The following is a 19,456-nucleotide window of genomic DNA, read 5'->3' on the forward strand; positions in this document are numbered from 1 at the left end:
CAGGGTCTCCAATTTAGGCTTTTGACATTATCTCCAAATGGGGTTTTACATTATGTCAGATCCACTGACCAATTTGATCAAAGAGCCTCCTTGTATATCCTGAAGCTTTTTTCTTATTAACAGACCACTGTGCCTGGGGAGCACTATAAATTATTATATTTTAATAAATCCTATAATTATCTTGTGAGCAGCACAGTTATAATTTTTTGTATTGGAAGCATTCATTTGCTAGACATTGAAAAATATGCCTCAATATTTGAGATCTTGTTTTGTTATCTCTTCGTTTTCAAATATACCAGGAACACTGAAAAAGAAAAATCAGGGCTTCTCTTTACCCCTGCTCAGAGCAGAGATGAAGCCTCATCTCAGCACAAGGAGCTGGGGACATGGGGGACACCCTGACTTAAAAACAGTTATTGCAGTCCTACTTCTAGAGCATTTGGAGGAGCTAGCTAGTGGGCTTCGAGGAGGGGCAGGCTCACAGCTGCGGGGGCGGGTAGGGGAGGAGTCTTCACAGAGGAGGTAACTTCGGAGCTCGCTTGCAAAGACTGTAGGAGTCTCGGAGGTGGAGAACGAGGCGAGGGAAAGCATTCCAGGCTTCGAGAACAGCATGTGCAAAGTCACGGAGGCGTGAAAGGACAGAGCGTGTTCCAGAATGGTCAGGATTGGGTATGGTTAGAGGGAAGAGTATGGGGGTGGAGAGGCAGGGGGAGGAAGCAGAGCGGGGACAGTCTCTTATGTCCCTTTGCCTGCCTGCCTGTTTGTCTCTGGCTTTGGCTGTGTATCAGCAATGCTGGTGATGAAGTGCAGATTGGGGGGTGGCCTGGGGTGAGAAGAGCAGATTGACTCTGCAGGAGGAGAGGGGAGTGGCCAGGATTGGGAAGCTGTTTATGACCTCATGCATTTCAGCTGGTTTTCTCCTTACAGAGTCAACATTTTCAAATAATGTAAACAATTGCATTAAAAATGCAAAACAAACTTATTTAGTATTGTTTAACCTATTTAAAGGCATCAAATAGGCCTGTATTCACTGAACATATTTACTGTCTCTGTCCTGTACCGGCACTGTGCTGGGAGTTAGGATACTGCCCCCTCACAGTGACTACAGGGCTGCTGTGAGGATTAAATGTGAGAATGGCTGCAAAACGTAAAATGCATGGGCACAGAGGAGGGCCTTGTCACACAGTGGCCATCATGGTTGTAGGAGAGGTAAAACGCATCACAGATGATTTTTCACCTCCCATCTGTGAGGTGAAATCATGTTTCAAAGTGCATGAACGGAGGCCCAGGTTCAAGTCCAGATTCTGTCTCATAGAAGCAAATTACTCTCTGAGCCTCGGTTGTTTTGGTTTGTAAAAAGAATATAATAATACAGTTCATAGAGACAGAAAGTAAAATAGTGCTTGCCAGGGGCGGGGGAAGGGGGAAATGGGGAATTGTTTAATAGGAATAGAAGTTCAGGGTTTTTTTTTAAATATTTATTTTATTTACTTATTTATTTGGTTACATTTTATTTATTTATTTGGTTGTGCTGGGTCTTAGTTGCAGCAGGTGGGCTCCTTAGTTCTGGCTCGCCGGCTCCTTAGTTGTGGCATGGGAACTGTTAGTTGCGGCATGCACGTGGGACCTAGTTCCCTGACCAGGGATCGAACCTGGGCCCCCTGCATTGGGAACGTGGAGCGTTAACCATTGCTCCACCAGGGAAGCCCCAGAAGTTCAGTTTTGCGAAATGAAAAGAGCTCCTGGAGATTGGCTGCACAACAATGTGAATGTACTTAACACTACTGGACTTTATGTACACTTAAAAATGGTTAAGATGGTAAATTTTTTGTTATGTATATTTTCTCACAATTTAAAATTTTTATTTTATTTTTTTAAATAAATTTATTTTATTTATTTTTGGCTGTATTGGGTCTTCGTTGCTGCGCGCAGACTTTCTCTAGCTGCGGTGAGCGGGAGCTACTCTTCGTTGCAGTGCGTGGGCTTCTCATTGTGGTGGCTTTTCTTGTTGTGGAGCACGGACTCTAGGCGCATGGGCTTCAGTAGTTGCATCACATGGGCTCAGTAGTTGTGGCTCACGGGCTCTAGAGTGCAGGCTCAGTAGTTGTGGTGCACGGGCTTAGTTGCTCCGTGGCGTGTGGGATCTTCCCGGACCAGGGCTTGAACCCGTGTCCCCTGCATTGGCAGGCGGATTCTTAACCACTGCACCACCAGGGAAGCCCTCCCACAATTTTTTTTTGCACACAAGTTCATTTAATCTAAAACTCACCAGTTCTCAACCCACAAATTTTTTTAAAAAGAACCTGGTTCAGGGGGTCTGAGGATTAGTTGAGACAATATAAAGTACCCCTATACTCATAACAATAGCTAATGTTCACTAGTCAGGTACTTTGTGTCAGGTATGATTCTAATGAATCCTCACAACAGCCCTATGAGCTATGTGCTATTATTACCATCATTTTACAGATGAAAGACGAAGGCATGAATTTACATAATGTGCCCAAGACACCCAGCTAGTAAATGCTCAAAAATTAATAGATATTATTTTTTTAATTAATATTTATTTTCGCTGCGCTGCGCCAGGTCTTCGTTGCAGCACATGGGATCTTCACTGCAGCATATGGGATCTTTAGTTACAGCATGCGGACTCTTAGTTGCAACATCCATGTGGGATCTAGCTCCCCGACCAGGGATCGAACCCAGGCCCCCTGCATTGGGAGTGTGGACTCTTACCCACTGGACCACCAGGGAAGTCCCCTTAATAGATATTATTGATACTGTCATAGAAAGGAATTATTATCATTATCATGGTAGAATGTACTGTAATTATTGGCATTTCACAGTGCTGTGGGAGTTCTGAGGAACCATCTCTTGTGGCCAGGGTTATCAGAGAAGACTTCGTAGAAGACGTGTATCTGAGGTGAGCCTTGAAGAATGGGTAAGATTTGGACTGGGGTGGAGGAGAGGAATCAGAATAGGCAGTCACAGTTGGGAAGGTCCATCAGGTTTTCAAGAACAGGACAAATACCTCCCTTAGGCTGGAGCATGAGGGGCAGCAGGGGTGGAAGATAAATCACTAAAGACAGGCAGATGGAAGGGAACTTTGAAAGTCAGACCAGGTATAGCTGGTGAAAATCCACTGAAAATGATTGGGGGAATGATGCTCAGAGCCGTGCATGGCTCATGCTGGTAAGGTAGGGACTGTTTTCTGTTTGCTTATTTGTTTTTGTTTTTTTGGCTGCACCACGTGGCATGTGGTTTCTTAGTTCCGAGACCAGGGACGGAAACTGCGCCCCCTGCATTGGAAGCGTGGAGTCTTAACCACTGGACTGCCAGGGAAGTCCCGGTAGGGAGTGTTTTGAGTTGGGAGACCAGTAGAAGGCCTTGGCATCAGTTGGAGAAAAAAGAAGACCTGAGAGAAAATGTTGATGGTGATGGCAATGGAGAGAAGGATTGGGTAAGGAAGAGACTATAAAATGATAAAATGAAGAGGCCAAGGGAAAAGGCTCAAAGATGGTTCTAAGTAATGAACTAGTTGACAAATAGAAAAGACAGAAGAGGGGATTTAAGAAAGAGAAGACGTGAATTCAGTTTGTGATTAATCGTATTGAGAGGGCCAGTGGGGTACTTGGAGTAGATATCCAGATAGGCACTTGGTGACTGAAGTCTCAAGCTCAAAAAAATAAAAAACCTCAGAGCTAAAGACAGAAATTTGGTAGTCTGGATGAGACTACTAAGAAAGACTTCTCTGTAGTATTTCAGGTTTCTGTAACATTTGAAATCCTCTTTTAAACTGGTCATAGGATCTTTTTTTTTTTCTTTACATCTTTATTGGAGTATAATTGCTTGACAATGGTGTGTTAGTTTCTGCTTTATAACAAAGTGAATCAGTTATACATATACATGGTCATAGGATCTTGACTCTGGTTTTCAAGGTCATTTGGCCCTAACATTCCTGGTGAGACCTTCCTTCCTCCATCCCAGCCACGTTGCTTCTCTGTTTCACCTAATGTCGTCTTTTTCCTCCTGTAAGGTAGCAGCAATCTCCCTCCCTCTAGGAAGCCTTTCAGGGAGGTAGAGTTAACACTAACTCCCTTGAAGCTCGCACCCTCTTCATCGTTTTTTTTTTCCTCTTCATCTTTGATATTAGGGAGGCGATGGGGTTAAACCATGTATTCTGGCCAACAGCATGTGCAAAGCCTGTGTGACGAGGAGGAACACAGCACGGCCAGTGTGGCTGGAGCACAAAGTGTCGGGGAGAGGCAGAGGCCAGCCCTGCAGGGCCTTATAGGCCCTGCCAAGAGTAGCGGGAAAAAATGGAAGGTTGCAAATGGGGGTGGTGGAGTGGTGGGGCAGGGGCTGTAACATGATCAGACTTGCAATTTTGAAAAGCCTATTCTGGTCAGCGCAGTGGAGAGCATGAACTGGAGGGGGTCCTGGGTGGACACAGGAAGACCAGTGGGGAGGGTATTGACGCCTGCTGATGAACACAGTCTGAGGCCTATTCATGCTTTTCTGTGTCCTTTTGCGAATGTAGATGTGTACTGTATAGATGTGCGAACTGGAGCCGACTTGTTCTTCTGCTGTTTAATCTGACTCATCTCCTTTGTAAACAGTAAGGTTATTGAGTTTTGTATTTTTTCCTATGCTGTAAATCCTTGTGACACCGGGAGCACAATGGACATTTAGACTGTGACTACTGAAGATCACCCCAGGGTGGCATATTTAAAAAGCCCAAAAGTAACATTTATTGATATTATTATATTAATAGTGGTTGCTATTTTGTTCTGCTTTTGATTTCTAGACATTGGGATGGAGGATTAGATAATGCAGAGAAAAATCTGGATGTCTCAGCCAGTACTCCTCAAGTGTGGTCTGTGGACCAGCTGCATTGGCATCACCTGGGCGCTCGTTAGAAAAGAAGAAAATCTCAGGCCCCACCCCAGACCCACTGAATCAGAATCTGCGTTTTAACATGATCCCCAGGGGATTCCCACCTATATTACAGTTTAAAAAGCACCTGGGTATCTAAGCAACACCCTTCTACACTTCTGTGGGTAATATTCATACCTCAGGCTTTATCACAGCCCATCTGGTGTGGAAGTCTCTACCTGTGGCTTCTTCCCCTGCCAGGCTGGGAGCTCCTGGAAGGTAGAGGCCGAGCACTGTGTATGGCCCTGGATTTCTCAGAGCATAAAGCACAATGACAGGAAGCAGGAGACCTGGGTTTCCGTCCTGGATCTGCCATTTATGAGCTGTGTGTATTGTATCTTCTGTGAGAGGATTTTCAGTCCTTCCAAAGGACCCACCCCAAATCTGACCGCTGAAAACCTGGAGATGGTGGCAGGTTTCTGTACACAGTTTATTTACAGGCTTCATCTACAGGAGGAGGCACTTGGGTAGAAGGAGGAAGGTGATAACCAATTCCGCCAGGGCACGTAAGAAACTTGGGCTGAAGTTACCCCAACAGCTACCCTAAGTGTGAACCAAGGCACATGGAAACTCTATGAAGCAGGCACTAGTACCACTCCCATTTTTGATGGGTAAGGAAATGGCTCAGAGAGGTTAAGTGACTTGCCCAAGCTCCCAGGAGTTCACAAGCTCTTATGCGTTAGTTATTTTAGAAAACACGGTCCAGGAGCCTCAGCCTGGGGCTGCTGGAAGGCCACGGACAGTCAGTGACTGAGACCCAGGACAGATCCACCAGACCTGCCCCCAAGTCTTTTCCAGAAGGTTCCAGATTTGCCTAAAATTCCTATCAGCTTAAAAAGCAAGCCAATTTCATCACGGGAGAAACACAACAAGGGCCCTTGTGCACTGCAGACTTCCTCTGTAGCTCGGGCCACAATAGAGCTGTGAGGAATGCATTGCCTGGGCCTGGATGGGTTCCAAGGCTCAGGACCTCCCAGGGGCCACCAAACTTGGGCACCACTGTACACTTCACTCAGAAACCCTCAGCTCAAGATGATGTGTCCCCTGCCTAGAGGGACCAGGTCTGGAGTCCTCAAAGGCCCCCAAACAAGCTAGGAACAGGGAATAGCAGAGAGTCTGGGAAGAGATGAGGAGTGGGGAAGAAATCTTTCTACACGATGTGGAAGTCATATCTGCCTAAGCCAAACCATGTGCCAACTGTTCTGCACGTGTGATTCATGGTGGGGTGGGTAAGATCTGAGTCGGTCTGGTAGTTTTCAACTCAGAAAAGGCCAAGAGGTTCAGATGTGAAGGAAGGGACTCAAAGCAAAGGTCTACCAGTCACTGTCAAAGATATGGCACCTCAGCTCTGAGGCTCTTGAGTTTCTACAAGAGGTCTGTCAACACAGACTAAGCATTGTACCCCAATTAGCCTCCCCCATTAGTCAATCACTATTAATAACTGATTATTAATTTGTAAAAGAATTCTCCCTCTGATCCCTAATGCCCCATTCAGAGTTAAGTACTTTTCTTCGTTTTAATTTTTATTTTTCTCCAGTTACGATGGCTTAGTGCTTTCTCTTTGTTCTTCCTCACCTTGTTCACTGAAATCCTGGCTGGTGGTTCTGTCAGCAGAACTACAAAACCAAAAAGGCAACAGTGTTTTAGAACTTTCTTTGCCGTGACTCAGGGAGGCTAGAGGCAGGTGGAGGGACATGAAAAGGAAGGTGGGGTCTGGAGCCACACAGACCAGAGTCCAGATCCCAGCCCTGCCATTATTAGCAGTGTGACCCCGAGCAAATCACTCATCTGCATAGTGGGATCATAACGCCGATCAATGCAGAAAAGCATATCAAGTAATGAATGGAAATTCGATGGCGGACATGCAGTAGGCTCTCAGGTTATGGTCGGAAATAACACCGTGATTATTACTAATAGCTTGGTTAGACTTTAGGTCTCCCACATGGCAATGGACACTACCTGAAAATTTTGTCAGAAGCCATGTAGCTGCCACCTCTAGTGGGACCTGCCTCTCCAACTTCCAAATTCCAGTTTCTCTCCAGGAATCAGGAAGGAGGAGCTGGGTTTGGAGCTTTGCCCAATAGTAACACAATAGCTACAATTGATTGAGCACTTACTCTGGGCTAGGCGGCATTAACGTATATTAACTCATTTCACCCTCACAGCCACCCTGTGAGATAGGCACTGTCATAACTCTTCCATTTTCCCAGGTAAAGAAGCAATTCAGACAGGTTAAATGACTTGCTGAAGCTCCCATAATACTAACAGGTAAGAAACTCACAATAATAAGAATGGTGGTTTCTATGTACCAGGCACGTATGTGCTCAGGGCTTTTTTGTATGGCTGTACTGCTTGTTCACTGCACAAGAGAGCTTGGCCAAAGGGGCAGGTTGGGGCTGAAACTCAGCGCCTGCTCATTGCCAAGCTCTGTACCCTGGTGCAAGGCTGTGTCTACATGGAGGCAAGGACACTTCTTTCTAATTTGACAAAGATACCACATGAGCTATCAGAGGCCCTGTTAATTCTTTATGTGTATTACCTTCTCAATCCTCAAAACAGCTCTGTGGGCTAAGTATTCCTACCCTTATTTTATAGATGAGGAAATCCAGACCTAGAGAGTTCAGGTCACTTAGCAAAGTCACCTTGTAAGTCATAAAGCTAGGATTTGAGCATGATACCAAAGCCCATGCTCTAAACCAGCAGGCCATTATACTGGCCCCATCCCTAAGTGCGCAATAAGTGAATAAAAGAAAAATACATAATTGTCTGACTTTTACCCTAAAATACGTGGCAGTTCTTATGAGGCCCCATGGCTGTTGAGGCCCTACATAAAGTTGTAGAAAACTCAATCGATCAGGAATGTGGAGTACTGTCTTTCAGTGCTCAAAACTCTGTGACTTTATGCTTGTTAACCATGTCAGTAGCTCAATTGCCTCATCTGAAAATGAGAATAATACTATAAAGGAACATTTAGTTGTTGCAAAGTATGTGTGCATATGTAATAATCGTCACATGAACCATGGGAGGAGAGTGACACGCTCAGGGTCACCCAGCAAGTAGGGCAGAGCAGAGACCTGAAACTAGGGCTCCTGACTCCCAGTCTCGTGCTCAGTCCTTGCTAAGTACCTTAGAATTTTAGGAGCACCTGCAGCCTGCCCAGTGGCCCAGACATTACACAGCACACATGCAAGTCAGATGGTACTGTAACCGTACATTAACCATGTGACCACACTCAGTTGTTTCAGAAGACGAGGCAGGAAGGAGCACTGTGAAGGGAGTCTTTGCTTGGCTCCCATGCCTGAAAACAAAACCGCTGCCTTTGCAGGGGCTGGGGCCCACCTGGGTTACAGCCTTGGGTAATGTAAGGCTTTTCCAGAGCTGCTTTAGGAGGGGAGGATGACCTGGGAGCATCTGGGGGCAACGCTGTCTCCTCATCCCTGGCTGTGACCAGGTTCAAAGGAAAGACCATCTGTGGAACCACTTTGCAGAGAGGCGTGGTCCAAACGCAGAGTGCTATTGTTTTTCCTCCCCTCTGTGGATCCCAGGAGGCTGATTCCATCTGTGTTCGAATGACAGACTTGCCCTTCCTGTGATAAAATGCGGGCTGCTGTCCCCACCCCAACTGGGTGCTTTCCAAAAAAAAACATGCACATACACATGTACAGTGTCCCCACCTCCCCAAAACAACCCACCACTATCTCCAGCTCTGCAGGCCTGCTCTGTGGAGGCTGGCAAGTCCCCCATGTATAAGGCCCCTTTTGGGCTGTGGGCATCCTACTCCTTATGTGGGCAGCATCTGTGGATGACAGGGAAGGAAGAAAGATACAGATACAGATAATACAGACCTTCCAGCGATTGCCACATTCATTGCATAAGACAAAGGTAGTCATGGGCTCATCAGCACTGCGTGTCTGCACCTGAGAGAAAAAGAGAACAGGGACCACTCATGAAGTCACTTTCCTGCTCTAGGACCTGCTATGGCTCCCACTGTCTGTAGAAGTAGGTCCAAATCCCAGAGGCTGGCACCATTACTCCCACTCCACTTTGGCAATTCCCTTATCACTAAGAATTCCATTGTGTATTCATATGTTTTCCATCAGCTCACTTCCAGTATCTCCCTGGCTCAACCTGACGTTTGCACTCTCACTCTTTGTTGTTGATTCTTCCGAACTGATGTGTCTTCTCTTGCTTCAAGACTCATCTCCTACTGGAAAAATGAACACATCCTGTTGGATGTACCTCTCTGATCAGAACTGAGTGAGCTGGAAGCAAGCTTAGGGATCATCCAGTTTGTTGTTTATTTTACAGGTGGAAGAACTGAGACCCAGAGAGGAAAAGGGATTTGAAGATCATTGGGGATATTTAATATTGTTTTCTAGTTTCTCATCCCCTTAACCAGACCATTCAGGTGCAGAAACCAGGTTTCCCACAGCAAATCCCTGGTATTTCCAGATTTAACAATTGCTATTCTGATTTTCTGCAGCCAACCCTGGATGGCCATGACATGTAGCAAGTTGTTGCTTTGTGGACACTCAGCTATGAACATGTCAGCTGGAGTCTATGGAGTTGGGGGAAGTCCCCCTGCTAATGGGTGAGTCCAGCAGTGGGCCAGGAGGACACAGCCTAACACAGCCTTGTCACTGCAGAGCAATGACACCTGAGGAAGGATACCACTGGGGTCTCTCTGTGGAGAGAGAACTTTGCGAATGGGCATTTGACTTCTGGTGGGAGGCGATGCACAGGAGGCATGTCACTCCACAGGGAAACGTGCTCGGAAGGGAGCAGGAACTTGCACACACATCTCCAGATTCCTGAACTAGAATTCTCCAAGAGACTCCTGAAGGGCAAAGCTCACTATTTCTGCTGTAGCCACAGATCCCCAAGGGCAAGGTGCTCTGATAAATCTTGCTTGAGAGCAGATGGGGGAATGAACAGAGTTCTAGAGTGACAAAGCACCCGTTAGAATCCAGGAATATTGGTGCCCCAAGGGCATAACACACACAACCCGGAAACAGCTTTTAAGTCTCGGAGAAGAGGCCTCCACAGCCTCCCACGGCTCCCCAGGCCAGGGCAGTGGTCTTCACCCTTACCTTACGACTCGGGGCTAGATCCCTTAGGCTTTACTACCAAGTTGGCTGTATTGCAGGCAGAAGGGTCTGGATCTGGGTTTATTAACATCTCTGCCACTGTCTTTGCCACTTTAGACAAAGCCGCAAAACTTGTCCCCGTCTGGACCTCGGCTTCCTTGTGTGTAAAGTGAGCGAGCAGAGTTTTATTGCTAAGTTCCCTTCCAACCAGTTGTGACTGTACAGTTGTTCTGTGCCCTGTGAGTCTGGTCCCTCTTATTCTTGCTTCAGGGCAGGCCAGAACACGCCGGCCAAGCCTCACAGACTCAGATCTGGGTGCTTCCGCATGCGTCTTTTCTAGAAGCCACAGATGTATCATGTCGGTGTACCAAGACTTGCCCTTCTCTCTGCAGCCCAGGGTTTTAGCCCTTTCTCCCCGCTGGCTTGTCCCTAAGCTCCTCCTGGCCCCTGTCGCGTCCTCCCCCACTGGCCCCTCCCCCACCCCATACCTGGTTATAGGTGCAGTTTTTCTTCTTGCATTTGCTGCACTGGAAGAGGTCAGTGGTGGTGCCGCCTGTCTTGGCCATCTGGTGCTCACGGATGGCCTCTTGGGTCATGGCGTTCCTCAACTCCCTCAGCTCATCACTGGCCATTTCCTGGAGAGAAATGAGTCTGCCCTTCAGGGCCAGGGAGCCCCAGGAGCCCTGGCCCTGTCCCAGCTGGGAAAAGCCTTTATCAGAAGAGTCCCCATTCTGCCTTTGGGTGGAAGGTCAAACTCGGGTGCTCCAACTGGGCCAAGTACAGTAGGGCACATATAGGAGGGTACAAGGCAAACAGCTTCCCCCAGGATCAACACTCTTGTGTACATCTCCTCAGGTACTCTTGTGTACCTTCCTGCTTAATCTGACTTGATTACTGGCCACCTGATCTATGATGTTCCCCTTGTCCTTCCAGTCTGGACTTGACCCACTGCCCGTCTGAGCTGGGATCCCTGCCCGGCCAGGCCATTCTGCCTGGTGGGAACCTTGGTCTCGACTATTCCATGACTTACTGCTGTTAACCCCACCCAAGCAGGACCTGAAGCTCCTGGGTTCACACAACTAACTGCTCACCTGTGATTGCATCATGGAATATCTTTTTCTATAAGTTGCTACAGAACAGAGCCTCCTGTCTCTCATCAGCTCACTGTAGGCACTTAGTGTCTGCATTATCCAGGTCCTCCCCTTTTCTGTCCCTCCCCTGGCCATTTGACTTGCCTCGAACGTCTTCCAGAAGAGAGCAGAGAGGGAGACACTCAAACTGGAGAGAGCTCTAGTTAGTGTTGGTTTGGGGGGAGGAAGATGGCTGAAGCTAATTTTTTTCCTTTTTAAGACTTTTTTGATGTGGACCATTTCTAAAGTCTTTAATGAATCTGTCACAACACTGCCTCCGCTTCTATGCTTTGGTCTTTCGGCCGAGAGGCATGGGGGATCCCAGCTCCCCAGCCAGGGATGGAACACACACCCCTTGCACTGGAAGGCAAAGTCCCAGCCACTGGACCGCTGGGGAAGTCCCGAAGCTAATGTTAAAAGAAGATTTGGGGAGTTCCCTGGTGGGCTACTGGTTAGGATTCAGTGCTTTCACTGCTGTGGCCTGGGTTCAATCCCCAGTCAGGGAACTAAGATCCTGCAAGCCATGAGGCACGGCCAAAAAAAAAAAAAAACAACGAAACTTTTTTTTTTTTTAAAGAGGATTTGGCACTGGCTAAACATTTTAATTATTGCCATCTAGCATGACCCCTTAAACTGTGGAGACCAGAGTTGGAACAAAGGTCAAATGAATTTAGTATGCTGACTGCTACATTATAACCACTTGGGTTTCTTGACAAAATGCAGATTCCTATGAATCCAAAACTCTAAGGGCAGGTCCAGGAATATGCATTTTCATTAGTGCCCCCAAGTTATCCTAGTACACACACGAATGTCCTACTGTGTCAAATTCAAGGACTAGGTCCTAACCAATGGCAGAGGTATATACAAAAACAAGTCAACCCCAGGCCATATAAGCAAAAAGCAGCTGACTTTAATGTTGGGGGACTTTCCAGAGCATAATACATTTATTCATTCAAAATGTATTGGATGTCAATTTCTTGAATGCCTTTCACTGCACTGGTGTGCTGGTAAACTGGCTTTGGCTGCAGTGGTGGCTAATTTGTAGCATTTACCGATTTCCATGGTGTAAACACTCCCACCGTGGCCATTTTCAAGCTACTAATGTGATATAACTGAATGCAGAGTTGGGAAGAGCTACACATAATCATCTCTCTTGAGCTGGTAGGAGCTGGCTCCAGCCTACCACTGCCTCTAAGCCCTAAGGATTCAGACCTGATTTGGTTCCTGTCCCCAGGTAATGCTAATCTAGTAGAACAGCCAAACATTTAAGCAAGATTGCAAGATAGTGTTGGAGGTACTAAAGCAAAGGTATACAAAGTGTAGGGAAAGCCCATATGGGGGCAGGTAGGCTCATTAAAGAAGCTGACACCTTCACCAGTCTTGAAAGATAAGCAGGACTTCCTGAGGGGGATGGCACAAGAGAATAATAGATGCCAGAGATCAGAGGACAAGAATAACATGTTTTGGGGAAGGGTACTCAGTGTGGGTCAAGGTGAGGAGTGTGGGAGACGTGGCTGTGGGTCAGACTGTGCCAGCTAAGAAATAAACAGGAAATCAACTATGCTTCAATTAAAAAAAAAGAAAAGAAAAGAAATAGAGATCAGGAGAACTCTATCCACTTACCAATCCATTTACCTATCTCTTCCTGCCTCATTTAGGAGGCAGCATCAAAGACACATGCGGTCAGTAATATAGAAAATAAGATCGAAAATGAGGAAAATAAGTGTAGAGATGACACTGGATCTTCACGTCATGTACAATGTGAATTTGCTAAATATTTGTTGAGTACTTATGACACACCAGGCACTGGCTTTGACTCTGGGAACAAAACCCCTCTCCTTGTGGGCTGCCAGTATGTCCACTCAACAGCTCTAACGGGTATCTCAGAATCTGCCCCATTCTTTGAATCATCTGGGTTTGAGAGAAAAAGAGAGGAGGAAGAATGAGGGAATCAGGTGGACCAGGAAAGAGACATAAAAAGGGAGTTAGGGAGACACAGGAGGCAGAGAGGGATGTCCACTCACTCACACAGGCATCAGCTGCCCCAGGCTTTGCCTGACGGGAGCCTCTGGCCTCTGAGCCACAGCATAGCAGGCAGCCCAACCCCAAGCTATTATTTTTCTTTTTTCTTTTTTTTTTTTTTTTTTTGCGGTACGCGGGCCTCTCACTGTTGTGGCCTCTCCCGTTGCGGAGCACAGGCTCCGGACGCGCAGGCTCAGCGGCCATGGCCCACGGCTCACGGGCCCAGCCACTCCGCGGCACGTGGGATCCCCCCCAGACCGGGGCACGAACCCGTGCCCCCCGCATCGGCAGGCGGACTCCCAACCACTGTGCCAGCAGGGAAAGCCCCATCTTTTTAAAAATATTTATTTATTTGGCTGTGTCGGGTCTTCGTTGTGGTACACGGGATCTTCATTGCGGCACGTGGGATCATGCACTCATTGTGGTGCACGGGCTTCTCTCTAGTTGTGGCGCATGGGCTTAGCTGCTCTGCAGCATGTGGAATCTTAGTTCCCTGACCAGGGATCGCACCTGCACCCCCTGCATTGGAAGGCGGATTCTTTACCACTGGACCACCAGGGAAGTCCCTGTTATTTTTCTTCCTGGAGCAAAAATGGTCCTATATTTCTTTCTTTTTTTTTTTTTTTTTTAAGAAATTTATTTATTTGGCTGCACCAAGTCTTAGCTGCGGCATGTGGGATCTTTTAGTTGCAGCACGCGGGATCTAGTTCCCTGACCAGGGATCGAACCTGGGCCCCCTGCATTGGGAGCACAGAGTCTTAACCACTGAACCACCAGGGAAGTCCGATCCTCTATTTCTTATAAAAGCTTCCTGCCTAGAGCAAAAGTTGACCCCAGGAAGGAGGGCTCCTGGGCCTCCGTTGCCTGGGTTGCGGGCAGGGGGCTCCTCAGCGGCTGGCATTGGCAGTCCCTGTGGAGGGCGTGATGCAGTCCTGGCTTGCTGCCTTTGGCCTGGTCAGCCTCTTCTTGGGCCTGTGTTGATCACCTGATTCTCTTGCCCTGTTCTAGTGAATAGTCCTTGGATGGGGCCAGACTTGGCCGGTTCCTTTGCTGAGACTTCTGGGGCCTGTCTTTGTCCTAATTCAGTCACCCAGCTCTGTTCTGGCCTCCAGCTTCTGGGAACTTGCTGGGTTTGGCTCACACCTGTGCCTACACCTTGCTCTTGGCTCTCCGGGGCCTGGTTTCCCAATGTTTCTCGAACTGCCTGTAAGACAGTCTCTTGATAGCATTCCCACGACACACACACAAAGAGGAGCAGAGGGACCCCAGAGCCACAGGGTGAGGGCCAGAGAGAAGGAAATGCAGGCTGGATTCCCATCAAAGTCACAGCTTCACCTCACAGGGAAGGATAATACTCTGTAAGCCAAGTTGCAATGTGTAACTCTGGGTATATGTTGTTATTTGCCTAAAAAGAGCATATATTTTAGATTAAGCCAAAAGATATCCCTGTCCACCTGTGCCAAGTTCCCCATTTTATCCTAAAGCCAGGGCTCTTTGTAAAATTTTGGGTATTTGAGGAAAGCAGCAAACCCTCTTCTCAGAAAAATGTACACGTACATATTACATAACACACACACCACACACCTGCATACACCACACACTAACCACAGACACCACACACACATACGCTACATCACACAAACCACACATACACACACATCACGCACACCATAAACACACAGAGGCACACTCTTGACAATAGTTTCAGAGGGTTCCCAGACACCCCAGGCACACCCGGACTCCAGGACGTCGGTGCGCTTCCCCTCCCCTTCTCTGGGCCGCTTGGATTTAGTAGCGCTTCAGCAGTGCCATTGCCGCGTGCTTGCGGGGAAGCCCCTGAGTTAGCTCTGGCAGCAAAGAGCCACTCATACCTGAGGGTGTACAAAGGTCTTTCCAAGACAGAGACTCTGAAATAAACAGATCTGGGATCAAATCCTCATCATCACTTATGAGCTGAGGGTGGCCTCAGTTTTCTCATCCACAAAATGGGGATAATATTTCCTCTTTGATAGCACTGTGATGAAATGGCTAGTGAATGGGCCTAACATATACTAATTCCTGGGAGGGCTTTACTTGCCTTAACCTTCTAAACACTTCACATGTGTTAACTCATTCAATCCTTCTTGGGATAGCTGTTATTACTTCCACTTTACGGGTGAGAAAACTGAGACACAAAGGGGTTAAGTGGCTGGTCTAAGATCACACAGCTAAGTGGCACAGGCAGAAGTCAAACCCGGGCAGTTTGGCCCAGGCCCCGAGCTTCTAACCACTGCACATACTTCCTCAAACAGGCTTGTTCCCTTTACCTTCCCTTACTGACCCCTTCAAACTGGGTCAATCCTTCCCTCCTGTAAGTTCCCGTGGTGGCTCTGTCATGGCAGCCACCACCTCTGTATCATACGTATTTGTATACATGTCTGTCCCCGCACCTTGGGCTGTGCTCCATGGAGTCAGGGACTCCGATTCTGGCTTTGGCCCAGAGCTGAGTAATGGGATATAGGACTGAACGAGGCAGAAGAGGGAGGCAGATCCCAAGGCAGGGAGGAGAGGGTGCTCCGGGGCCAGACAGCTTGGCTCCTGGCATCGACCTTTTCTAGCTGTGTGCACGGGCAGGTCACTTAAGTCCTCTGAGCCTCAGTATCCTCACCTATAAGATGGAGATGATAAACATTTCTGTCTCGGTTGGTGTGAAGCTAGAACTGGCCAACACACCGAAGCGATTAGCACAGTGCTGAAGACATGGTAGCTGTGTTCACTGTCCTGATGGTCCAGGGGCCCTGAGGGATGGGGAGTCTTAGATGGTCCGGCTAGGGAAGCCCCTGGTTCATCACTGAGTTACAAGCCACTGCCTCTCAGACTTGGGCAAGGCTGGAGGGGCCCGGCCCCTTGTCCCACCACACAGAGGTCCTGGCCCCGACTCTCACCTCTGCCGTCATCTTGGCAATGAGCCCAGAGGAGATGGCCCCGCTGAGCACGTTCCGCCTCAGGCCGGGGTTCCTGGGGTCCTTGAGGTTGCTGATGCGGCTGCGCACGCGGTTCCGGTACTTCATATCTGTGCTCTTGAGCTCCTGGTAGATATGTGACACAGTCAAGGGCCGGCCAGCCACTTGCAGAGGAGCACAGAAGGACGGGGAGCCTGTCCCTGAAGGCCGAGGAGCTGCAAGGCCACCTCTTCCTTTCCTTGGACTTTTACAAGTGGTCAGGCACCTTTGTGGCCTCTGACTCCCCAAGTAGGGGGTCTCACTTGGGCATTTGGGGTCAGCTGCATATCAAGGAAAGGAAATAGCCTCCAAGGTGACAGCAGGTCATCTCAAGCGCTGTGGTGTCAGGGACCCCAGGAATGGGCAGCCTGGGTTTGTCTAAGCCTCTTGTGTGACCTCAGGTGAGTCCCATGACCTCTTTTGGGCCTCGGCTTCCTTATTTATAAATAAAAGGCCGTTATGAGGATTCCGTGAGCTAAGCTGCATGAGGTACTAGCGTGATGTCTGGGGCATGTCAAGTACTCAACATTTAGGGGCTAAGATGATAGTGATGACGATAGCCTCTAGTTTGAAAGGGCCTCTGGAAGTTGTAAGTCCAGCCATCAGAGGAAAACATAAGATAAGATTAGGGGCCACGTGTCTAAGGCTCCAGGCAGTATTGCAATAAAGAAATCGTTGAGTTTTGTTTACTCTGGTGTTGCCAACATATTAGAGCATAGAACCACCTGCCTGCCCCTCCTCCCTTTTCTCTGGGAATACCTATCGTGGAACCCACTTTGGGAATTGCTGGTCAGAGTTACTTTGCTCATTAATAGATGAAGAAGATGAGGCTTAGAAAGGGTGCAGGCCCTTGCTCAAGGTCACAGGGCACATTCCCAGCAGAGCCAAGGCTGGAAGCCAGACCCCCTCCTAACTGTAATGCTCTCTCCACTCACCCCGCAGGAAGTTGCCCCTGGCCACCGACCACAGTGAGTTATCTGTCCAGACACTGCATCCCAGACAGGCCTCCCCCCCCTCCCTTCTCCATCCTCTGGAGGACCTCAGGGAACAAAGCCACATTTTCTTGGTCTCCTAAGCTAAGAAGAATCAGGAAGATGAAGCCTTTGCTGGGAAAAACCATATACAAGAAAGAGAACGTGGGGAATGTGGGAAAATGGACACAGCTGGCTTTTTCGAAGTGGCGGGAGGGAAGGTGGTATTATTTATGTTTTCCTTGATTGTTGTTTGCACAATACAACTATGAAAAGAAAGAATATGCCCTAATGCATTTGAAAGCCAAAATATTTGTTTAAAAATCTGTGTTTGAGATTCTTGGAGGTGGGGATTTGCTTGATATGTGGGGACAGCAGGGCTGGCAATCCTTTCATCAGCCTCTTCCTGAGTCTGCCTCCATTTCCTGAGGTCACAGAGGGGGATGAGGTGGAGTGCAGACCTAGGGATCATAGGCCCCTACCCCAAGACAATGCATATGTGAGCCCCACGGCTGCCATGTTAGTCCTGGGTCGCTCCAAAGAGGTCAGATCTTTTTTAGGACATAGAGCTTTCAAGCCCCCAAATTTATCCTTCCCCTGACTTCCCACCACCTAAGAACAAAGAGCTAAAGCGTTGGTGCAGCTTTGATTTCCTGTCCTTCAGAAGAGGGTCGTTCAGAGGAGGGAAGGCCAGCAGTGGAACTATGGACTGGATCATCCACCTTTGTCTCAACTGGGCTTGAAGGTGGAGGGACCTGCTTGGAGGGACAACTGTTTGGGAGAAAACAAAGATGAAGCTCCTGAGAGTTCTGACACCTCATGTTCTGTGTTACTGAATTAATTGGAAATTATGAAAATGTACTTGGAGAGGTGTTAGATTAGCTCAAGAAGTGCTGGTTAATAACTAAATGATGGTGGAGGGAAACTCCCAGATATGTTGAAAGATAATAGGGTGGTTCTGAGGCAGGAGATGGAAGCAGGAAGTTTGTTTTCTGAGATGGCCCCTGTACCTTCCCAACCCCAGCTGAGCCCCTAGGTAGAGCCCAGAAGGCCAGAAAAGGGCCTTAATGGGACACTCAGACCCCTGTTCCCTGGGGATTCTGTTCCCACCCTCCATACCTTTTTGATATGCAAAGCTTTGTTTCCAGTAAAAGGAATTCCATGCATTCATTCAGTGGGGCACAGTGTGGAGGGATTCCCCCTCCAAGACAGAAATCTTGGGAATTCCCCGGTGGTCCAGTGGTTAGGACTCCACGCTACCACTGCAGGGGGCCCGGGTTTGATACCTGGTCAGGGGACTAAGATCCCTGAATCCTGTGTGGTGCGACCAAAAAAAAAAAAAATCTTTCGGTGCAATCGGCCATATCACATGGTAGTCACCTCCTCTGTCTAGACAAGGCTGCTTTCAGATAGTGGAAGCATGGCGCATAAGGGAAGAACTCAGGACATGGAATCCAAAGACCAAGGTTTTCAGTTCAGCTTTGATACTCAGTAGTTCCTGAGCCTCAGTTTCCTCATCTGTAAAATGGGAACAACAGCCCCTGCCTCACAGAGATTATTGCAAGTATTAACAGAGGTAGGAAGTGTCAATTGCCCAGGACACAGTGCCTGGTACATATTAGGGGGTCAAACATGGGAGCTGTTATCTTCAGAGGAGGAAGAGAGGGAAGGGCTGAGCACAAGGAATGCTGTCCTCTCTCTCTGTCTCGACTCATTGGCAATGTCACAACCCAGGCACGTCAAGACACAGCCTGAGGACTTCCCTGGAGGTCCAGTGGTTAAGACTTCGCCTTCCAATGTAGGGGATGCAGGTTCGATCCCTGGTTGGGGAGTTAAGATCCCACATGTCTCGTGGCCAAAAACCAAAACATAAAACAGAAGTAATATTGTAACAAATTCAACAAAGACTTCAAAAAATGGTCCACATCAAAAAAAAAAAAAAAAGTCTTAAAAAAAAAGATACAGCCTGTCTGAGCCCTCAGGTTCTACAGTCACATTTTCTGGGTTCAAATCATCCCAACTCTGCCACTACTATTAACTGTATGAGCTTGGGCATGTAACTTAGCTGCTCTTAGCCTCAGTTACCTCATCTGTAAAATGGGATTAATCCCACAGGGAACCTACCTTGTGGGATTGTTCTCAACGTGAAATGATGTACTGCTCGTAAACAGCTTATCAAAAGGCCAGCAGGTGCCAGACTTAATAGATGTTAGCTAGAATTAAGAACTCAGGTTCAGGGGCAGAGCAGGAGCCTATGCCTGAGTCCTTCCATTGCCCACTCACTGTCCTGGATCCCTTGTACTTGGGAGACCTGCCGCTGGACAGTTCAGGCA

General features: G+C 47.9%; 1 protein-coding gene and 1 long non-coding RNA gene across 4 annotated transcripts in view; one reads left to right on the forward strand and one right to left on the reverse strand.

Annotated features, from left to right (window-relative positions):
• The first annotated feature begins 567 nt into the window (after nt 1-567).
• Nucleotides 568-18,359, forward strand: LOC132428288 (uncharacterized). Of its 2 annotated transcripts, none has more exons than XR_009520095.1 (3): nt 568-658; nt 9,416-9,523; nt 17,095-18,359. It is a non-coding gene; the product is annotated as an uncharacterized lncRNA (long non-coding RNA). The 2 variants fall into 2 exon arrangements; XR_009520096.1 differs by lacking the exon at nt 568-658 and adding an exon at nt 2,867-2,920.
• Nucleotides 5,256-19,456, reverse strand: part of TCEA3 (transcription elongation factor A3) — a 36,983-nt gene continuing 22,782 nt past the window's right edge. Inside the window, exons 8-11 of one of the 2 annotated variants that reach the window (XM_060015884.1) lie at nt 16,096-16,245; nt 10,508-10,654; nt 8,778-8,849; nt 5,256-6,548 (exon numbers count right to left, since the gene is read on the reverse strand). In XM_060015884.1, the coding sequence (XP_059871867.1) occupies nt 6,540-6,548; nt 8,778-8,849; nt 10,508-10,654; nt 16,096-16,245 (378 nt within the window). In that variant the 3' untranslated portion in view covers nt 5,256-6,539. The remainder of the gene's footprint in view (nt 6,549-8,777; nt 8,850-10,507; nt 10,655-16,095; nt 16,246-19,456) is intronic. The other variant, XM_060015892.1, reaches the window with a different exon arrangement.

The sequence above is a fragment of the Delphinus delphis genome, chromosome 1, assembly GCF_949987515.2.
Source record: "Delphinus delphis chromosome 1, mDelDel1.2, whole genome shotgun sequence".
Classification (NCBI taxonomy): domain Eukaryota; kingdom Metazoa; phylum Chordata; class Mammalia; order Artiodactyla; family Delphinidae; genus Delphinus; species Delphinus delphis.